This window comes from Cryptomeria japonica, chromosome 4, assembly GCF_030272615.1.
Source record: "Cryptomeria japonica chromosome 4, Sugi_1.0, whole genome shotgun sequence".
Classification (NCBI taxonomy): domain Eukaryota; kingdom Viridiplantae; phylum Streptophyta; class Pinopsida; order Cupressales; family Cupressaceae; genus Cryptomeria; species Cryptomeria japonica.
The window spans coordinates 228,739,072-228,748,467 of NC_081408.1; the positions used below are offsets into that span (position 1 = coordinate 228,739,072).

General features: G+C 37.2%; 1 protein-coding gene across 1 annotated transcript; it reads left to right on the forward strand.

Moving 5' to 3' along the window:
- Window positions 1-4,141: 4,141 nt before the first annotated feature.
- Window positions 4,142-5,713, forward strand: LOC131027292 (GRAS family protein RAM1-like). The gene has a single exon (XM_057957308.2). It carries the CDS (start codon window positions 4,142-4,144, stop codon window positions 5,711-5,713), a length of 1,572 nt encoding a protein of 523 aa, XP_057813291.2.
- The last annotated feature ends 3,683 nt before the right edge of the window (window positions 5,714-9,396 follow it).

Sequence of the window (9,396 nt, forward strand, 5' to 3'; positions counted from 1 at the left end):
TAAAATGCCATAAATCACAAGTATTGAAATACTACAAATAAATTATGCATCTCATATCCAGATAAAGCATGAAATAATGTCATATAAGTCTGAATGACAAATCATGGTAATGTATCCACATAAAATAACCAATAATAAAATATGAGTCCAATGAGTTCAAACAAGTAGGGGTACTACATTCTCCCCCCCAAAACTAGGCTTACTCCTGGAAGCCTAAAACAAATAAGAATACAGCTCTCTCATCTTCACTACATCCTCCCAAGTCACCGAGGTCTCATCATTTGGGTCCCATAGGACCCTTACCTTATTAATGGTGCGACCCCTGAGGATCAAATCCCGATGCTGAAGAATGCACACGGGCTCCATGGAAAGCTGCCCATCCTCGACCTGTTGCCTCCATAACTGTACCCTGATGATCAACTTGGCGGTTATCCACTGCTGCAAACACTTTGTGGGATCTCCCTGCATCTCCCACTATAGGCTCTGATGCTGCTGGCCTCTGACTACTTGTGTTGTGGAAATGCTGAGGGCACTACGCAGCTCTGTGACCAAACTGCCCACAGGAGAAGCAAGCTCCTCTATTACCCGTCGATCCACTAGACTGTTGAAAACTTCCCTAGTTAGGGGTGTGAGATGCACTCTGCGAGGACTGCCCTATAGGAACCTGTTTGCCCCTCTGCCAGTTCCTGTTCTTCTTATACTAAGCATTGCCACCCTTTTGGCCCTAGAACTATTTTGGTTTTGACGATTGTTGTTGTTGTCCACCCTTAGTGGGTGCCTGAGGAGTCCTAAATGGTGCAGCTAACTAGGGCTGATTCCCATGAGCTCTATTCCCACTAGAAGGTGCACTCCCTATCTGCACACCCGTCTGACCACCAAGTGCATGGCTAAGGTTCAACTCTACCAATCTGGCCTTTGCCATGGCTATCTCCACTGAAGTTGGCTTAAACATCCTAACACCTCCACTAATGTGGTCATTTAAACCCCTCAGGAAGTGTTGTATAAGCATAGCCTCATCATTACCAATCCCAGCATATTTCCTGAGCTCATAGAACTTGTGCTCATATTGGTCTACTGTCATACCATACTAACGCAGAGTGTGGAACTCATCTGCCTGAGTCTGCCTCCACTAGGGTGAGAGAAACCATAACCTAAATCTCTCCTGAAATAGCTCCCATGTCACGATGTTAATGTACACACTGATCTTCTCCTCCTCTAGTCTCCACCAGATTGAAACAAAGTTTTTGAGATGCATAATAGCACATCTCGCCTTGGTGTTGCTACTGTATGGGAACATAGTGAAACACCGATCCAGACTGATAAGCCAAGTCTTTGCCTTGAGACCGGTACCCATACCATCAAAGAAAGGAGGGTTGGACCTCATCAAGTCCATATTTAGCTCTAGGTATCTTTTATTTTTTCTCAAATATTACATTTCTTGATTGTTTTCTTGGACATCTTCGCACTTGGAAAGGTTCTACCTTTTTGGTTCATTAATTTTAATTATTTATTATATTTGGGAGTTTCTTATTATTCTTAATAGTGTTTTTCTTTACATTTAAAGATATTCTATGGTTCATTAGGGGTTATTTGTTTCATCATTGTCTAATCATCTTGAAAAAGGGGAAACTATAAACAGTGGAGAGATAACATATTGGAACATCTCAATTGGATTCATCTTTTTCTATATTTTTATGGTCTTGTTCCCCTCCAACTACTATAGGTAACAATTTTTCTTTGAATTACAGAAAGTATCATTTCCTACAAGTAATTTTTTATCATGTTAATGAGGAAATTTTGCATGTCATTATACATAATGAGTGTTTTGTTTCTCTTTCTACTAAAATGGGAGATTTTGTGGATCTTGATACACAGGTATTCATAGATGATACTATTTCAAACCATCTTATACCAATTAATAATTCATATAACATATTGTCTAAATATTTGGCTATTTAGTACTTTGATACTTTTTTAGAGATTTGAATAATTAGACAATGATGATTTTGACTTTTCTTGAAATTATCCTTATTGTTGATCAAAGAAATTTATTGATCCTTCACCTTTATTAATTCATTGATTCAATACATCAACATTTCTGCTCAATAGAACTAGATCTTATTCTTTAAAACTCATCTCTATGGAATTACCATTGAATAGGTATATGAGACGGTAGTCGTAATATTTGGACATTATAATTATTAAATTAAGTTCATTAGAGATGACATTATTACCATGACTACATGCGCCTCTTATTATGTATGGAATCATTTTCAAAAAAATGAATCATTGTTTCATTAGGCACAAATAGTTTATTGAAATCATCATTTTGATGATTAAATAAAGTAATCACATTAGGAAATTTTTTAAAATATAACACTGACAACAATTATCTAAAAGATATGGATTTAAAATATCTATTTTATTATTATATTTATTTTCTCTTTTCTAATCAAATATATTTATTGTAAAAATCAATTGCCTCTACCTAACACACTTGAAAGAACAACAATAATTTTTTCAACAAATAATAATTTAAAAATATATAACAAAATAATAACACAAATATGGCTTTCTCTCTCACTTCCTCTCGTGGTCAAGTTTTGGACTAAATTGCTTTAAGGTGCCCTCATCTCTATTTTGGTTCTCATCAATGGCCTTTTTTCCCAGGCTTTTCTGATAAATTCTCTTTTGGCTCTCATCTTTGTTTGGCCTTTTTTCTTGTCTGGGTTCTTATTCGTAAAAAAATAGTTGCATGATATGGCCCCTTTGATTGATATTTTGTATAAATCCTTAAATTTGACTGACTCATTCATCTCCTATTGTTGGGATATTTTTCATTATACTGTTACTGATTCTAATTCATTATGATTTTACCTATTTTCATGACTTTAATGTATATTTTTCTAAAATTTTAATATATTCTGACCTTGGCTTGTTATTGAACAAAAAAAAATAACACGAACATAAAATAAGATACATTTTATGAACAGACATTTAATACATAGTATAAATATTTTTTAAGATTCTTTAATTTTAAAAATTAAAATTTACATTAGAAATATCATAAAATAGAAATCTAAATTACACTTTTTTATTGAAACTTTTTCTTGCTTATAACTTATAAAAACATTAGTTTTCTTAAATTTTAATATTTTTAGTACTAGTAAATTAAAAAGGTCACACAAAGATTATAACCAAACATGTAGTGATGCCTATGGTATTAAGGTTGTCACTCTAAAATGGTCAAATACAATAAGAAAGCACTAAGCACTTGCCTATGATAATAGGTAAATTGATAATACAATATTAAAATATTAATTTATTCTCTTTAGGATAATGTGTCATGAGAGATAATAAATGAGGCTTTTCCCTTAAGCATGACACCACATTATATAAGCCAATCAATTTCATGTAATGTGCTCATAGTCCCTAGTTTGTAGGAGTTTCCATCACTCTAGATCTTAACTTTCTATTTGCATGTTGATCAATCATTTATGTTGTTCTTATAAAATTGACCTTGATCAATTCTACATGCATAAATCTCGCTTGATAACAAACGAGTGACACATGGATGTATGTAGAAGTAAATCAAATAATGCTTCTCTTATTTGAAAAAATTTACTCCTAATATTTAGATCGTAGACTGGTCAGTCGATTATGTACAAATCAAATCTAAAATAAACCACCATATATACCCTACATGTGCTATCCAATATTATGAAGTTGTGCATTGTCCTTTCACTGGCTTGCATCATGCAATTATTCACTTTTCATCAAAGGTCATGTCGCTGTTGTGTGACACTCCAGGATTCCGGAGTTAGATAACTCCGCGAGGAAGTTTTAAGCTTAGCTGACATACTTGATTACGCGCATGATTTTTTTTATTTTTTTCTAATGATAGTCAATTAGTGTAAGAGCCGTTTAAATCAATTCCGCCGGTTTATCCTGAATTTGTATGCGTCTCGTTGTATTTGTTGTGGAGCGGATATCAACTTTGTAGCAAAAGATTAGTGACGTTAGTTTTTCTATCTCATCTACATGCCTTTTGCGTCCTGACTTCTTATTTACGTCTTTGCGAAATACTCTTCCTATAACTTGAGTGAATGTTGACAGCCAATCTGAAGAAAATCAAGAGAATATGGTTGTATCAAACAATGGAATTCCTCCTCTATCCATAGCGGATTATTCAGTCAGCTCCTTTCTCTTCGAGTCAGATGTTTCTGAGGGCGACCAATATCTAGCCATGGCTATGGAGGACACCTTCGTAGTGGCCGACTGTGAAATGTTTCCTTTCGGGGAGGAGCTCATTGGCCATAATTTATTTGAAATCATTCCTTTCGAAGAGGAGCAGATAAATGATTATGAAGCAGAGAGTTCCCTTACTGTAGATGATATTTTCACACCTGAAGGACAACTTCATGATGAGATGCTACCAAATGAGGATATCTTGTTCTCTGAACAAATACCGAATTTCGAAGGAGCTCAGCCGATAAGAATATGCGCTCATGGTGGCTTCAATCACGAGGTTCGCCAGGGCGAGAAAAAGGAGGAGATGGAATTAGTTCAACTTCTTTTAGCCTCTGGAAGAATGATAGGCGACGGGAAATATGATCAGGCTGATCGACTAGTGAGCAAATGCAAGAGTTTGTCTCGTCAGTTGGGGAGTCCCACACAGAGGCTCGCGTATTATATCTCTGGCGCCCTGCAGGATAGAATCCATCGCCAGACTCATGGCATGTTAAACAACGCAGCTAAACCAGTCTCAGATTTTGCTTTCAATATTGAGGGTGAATTTGACCAAAATGAATTATGTAGTCTCGTTGCTTACTTTACTACAGTTCTACCCTATACCAAACTGCTGCAGTTCACGTCTGTGCAGGCAATCATAGACACCGTGGGGGATGAAAGGAAAATTCATATAATTGATCTTGGGATGCGAAGTGGGTCGCATTGGACAGTATTGATGGAGTATCTTGCACACAGAGTTGTTTCTTCTTCTTTCGCAGCGCTTGAGCTTCTCAGGATAACAGCAGTTGGCATGAATGGCCAAGAGCTTAAAAAAAGTCGAAGAAGACTTCATGAGCTCGCCAAATCTTTGGGGATTCCGTTTACCTATAGCATTGTAGAGATCCCAAACATAGAGGAGATTAAGCATGGTTTATTCACCGTTAAATCTGGTGAGGCTTTGGCAGTTTACTCTTCATTTATTTTGAGAAGTCTGTTATACGACCCGGTCGTTCTCGCCAATCTGTTAATAGTTATCAATAAACTGAGGCCTCGGATAATGGTGAACGTTGAGGTTGAAGCACAGCATAATTCTCCATGTTTTGTGAATAGATTGAGCGAGGTGCTTTTCCATTACATGGCGTATTTTGATCTTTTGGATGTTACCTTAACAGACAGAAATGATATTAAGAGGCTGAAGCATGAAGAATTAATTACTGGAAGTCAGATAAGGAATATGATAGTCTATGAGGGTAAGGAGAGAAGTGTTAGGCATGTTAGAAGTGACGTGTGGAGGTGTTTGTTCAAACAAGCAGGGTTCAGGGAAAAGAGCTTCAGCTTTCAAGCTATGTATCAGGCTAGGTTGTTATTAGAAGAATATGCTTCTGGAGAATATTATACTCTGAAGCTTGATGGACATGCCATAATTGTAAGGTGGAAAGGAACACCGTTTTTTTCACTGTCGGCATGGACTGGTACAAAGTAAACTTTCATTTTTGTTTCTGAAAAAAATCCATGCATATTGTAAATATGTTCTAATAAAATAGAAACTGTTTGTAGCTTCATTTACATGGAGATCAGCTAGTTTCAACTCGCGTTTAGCTTTTCTTTAGGGATCTTCTAAAATAAAGCTTTTTTAAGTTACGTGCACATCAAATCATGTTATGTCAGGTCAAAACCAGAAGAACAACGGTCAGCAAAATTGCGTCCCTAAATACGGGTTTATTGTTCTGTTTATATATTTTAATTTTTTAAAATCCCTATTATGCTTTTGTTTATACAAGCTTTTTAGTTGAGCAAGACTTCAGTTTAATTGACAGTTTGCAACAATGTAATTATATCAAAATGCAATAAATAAATAAGTATTCTATTATAGTTGATTAAAGAGTTTATATAGATTAGTTTGGATATGGTCGGGTTTCATTACAACTCAGCCATCAAAGCAAAAGGAACAAAATAGAAAGAAAGCACAGATTTTGAAAGGGATCAGGTCCTAAACAAACAACAAGCATTCATGATATACAAAAGCCTAAAAACCCAAATAGATGAGTAGATCAATGAAGGATCACAATGGACCCCTAAGAGGGGGGTGAATCAGTGGTAATCAATAAAAACTTTAACCTTCTAAAACATTTAAGAATTAATAACTTTAATCACAAGACTATTAATAACTTTAATCACAAGACTATGAGCAGAGATATTAAACATATGAGGACATACAAGTGCATATGAGGAATACCCATGGTGGGGGAAAAACCTCAATGAGAAATGCGACTGGAGCCTACTACTCCAATCCAGCCTCACACGTAAATCACTAAATACAATATTTAGGGTATCAACCCAAGGAGTACCAACCCCTGAAGTTTATGGGCACTAACCCCTACACTTTATGGGCACCTACTAAAAGGAGCACCAACCCCAGGTTTTGGGGCACCAACCTAAGGAGCACCAACCCCTAGCTCTGAGCACCCACTCAGAATTTACAATGAGTATATACGAATATAGTGTAACTATCTTGTTTAAAATGAGGTTTTGCGACTCATAAATATTGTTCTCTTGAGATTGAAATGACTTGTTTATGCTTTCTGATCTTGAGCTTCAATCTCAACTCTCTGCTCTCTATCTTCTGATTAGATCACTTCTCCCTCTCTACCTCAGCTTCACCTTTCTCAAACTACTCTTCTCTCAATCTTTTACTTCTACAACTGCTCTCTCTACTCTGTTTCTGCAAATACATCTTCACTCTCTATGACCCCAGTCTCACAACTATCTGTTGCTATTTTACTCTCTTTAGCTCACACAGTCACACTTAACATGCAATCCTCTTTCCTGGTTGCATATAACTTTTTTGCTATACTTTATATCCCCTAAAATCCACACATCTACATCTTACTACCAGCTCAACTACAAGTTCACACCGTTCTAACATTGCGAGTGAACTACCCCAATCAGATCACATTCACTGCCCTACTCTACTCTTCACAGTTGCATTCATCATCAACACCTACACTCATCACACATAAGACAAGATCTGTTTGCCTCATTATCATGCATCTGATGTACACACATTCCTATGCAGCATACAAATCATCCATTCAATCGGTTTGCATTCTCCAAGTTGGCAATTCAAGTTCCAAGACCTGCCAATTTGTATCCTTTAGAGACTTTGAACTTGAGCCATTGATTTGATGGTTTCAACTAGGAAGCCTTGATCTCAGTCGTCATTGTGACGGTTCCATGCACCACATCATCATACACCTCAACAATAACGTTAGATCACAACTCTGCCAACTCATCTGCCTCATCTCCTACTATCTGATCTCATTCCCTATCCATGAGATCTAATTTCTTGCATGTTGATCATCTTGAGACATGCACCTTGTGCAGCCTCTTACTTCGTGTGGGATAAGGTTTCTCTCTTTTTTCTTTGCTTTTTATTATCCAGCGAGACCACTGCATAACCATTTGTCTTGTGCAGGACAAACTTTTCTTCATGGAATGCTTTCACTTGTTAGACCACACAACATTTTGTGTACCACTTAACCCACATGGGATAGGGTATCACACTCTCTTCTCTTCACTTTTCGTTATCCCGCGGGCATCTTCACATCCCATCCTGGTCACGCGGGATAAGAAGGCTCTTCACTTGCTTTTGTTTTCTTATCCTTTGGGCCCACTGACATTATCCTCATCTCATGCGGGATAAGAACCTTCAAGTAATCATCCTTTGATTTCTTATCCCGCGAGACCATTTCTCTCCAAGTTTCACAATGTTGGATAACAGGGTTTCTAATTTTCCCTTGTTAATTGTTATCCTGCATGATATTTTGTGAGCATCTTAACCTATTCAGGATAAGGGAATCCAAAATCTTCCCTTTAGTTTCTTATCCCACACGACATTTGTTAGTCACTCTTGAAACCATGGGATAAGAGAGAACATCTCTCCGCCTTGACCTCCTCTGACTATATTATCCCGGACAACCATCGTTGATCACATTGACAACGTGGGATAAGAGGGACCACTTTGTTCAACAAGTTACATTTTGACAATGCGAGATAAGGTATAACACTGTTCTCTTCAATTAAGTGTTATCCTGCAAGGTATTTAACACTCGTCTGACATATTGTGGGATAAGAAGAAATATCATGTGCACCTCACAAGTGTTATTCCATGAGGTCAACACTCTCTCTCAGGAGGAAATCCCGATTGGTCCCTCAACAATGTTATCATGAGACAAATAACTACTGCCACATGGAAATCATGACATACCATCCACAACACATGACTTAGTGACTATTGCTGACATGATCAACATGTGAAGATGATGAATCTAGTCGAAACCCTTGTATCCATGACTAGTGCCTGCATCACTACAACCTCGAAGCAAAATGACCACATATCAGAATTACCATAACTATCAACATAGTGAGAATATGTCATTCCGCCTTCAATAGCTACTCTGATATACTTCCTCAGTTTTATAGTCAACAGAGTTATTCCGGTACAACTTCAAGCAGAATTGTGATGCAACTTCCAGATTGGCCAGAGTTATACCGATCAAATCACTTGAGCAGCTTTAGGACATCCAATAGGAACTTCACAGACATGACAAGGAACTTCATAGATACATCATATGGCATTGTGGGAGTCCACAACAACACTCTCTCCTTCAACAATTTGATACATCAACTTGATCATTGTGATCTCTGCAAGTCTCTCCAACTGATGACAACAATCAACCTGATCTCAGTATTTGACCTGCCTGGTTGCCATCAATGGCATCAATGGCACTTGTCTGCAACTTCATCAAATCAAAATTGCATACATCAAATCAGCCTTGCACACACACATGTTGAGATCAATGACAAATATATTGCCAACAATCTCCTCATTTGGCATTGATGTCAACACCAATCTTCACTCTCCCCATTTGACACCAATAGAAAAGGGGCCAAGCAGCCTGTAAAAATTTATCTGATTTTGAAATTGACCTCAATGTGTAACTGAGATACTTCTTCCCTTTTGGCTCAAACCATCTTTATCAGTAGACTCTCTATTGTCATCCTCTTGATCCTTAAGCAAATTGAGGCACATCTGTTTCTAGTACGTAGAAATGAATGGAACTTCCAATTTTTGGTCACGACACATATGCAGTACTTGCTACCATT

Bases quoted from the DNA above. Each gene is read 5' to 3' on its own strand.
- LOC131027292 (XM_057957308.2), top strand. From the start codon at position 4,142: ATGGTTGTATCAAACAATGGAATTCCTCCTCTATCCATAGCGGATTAT.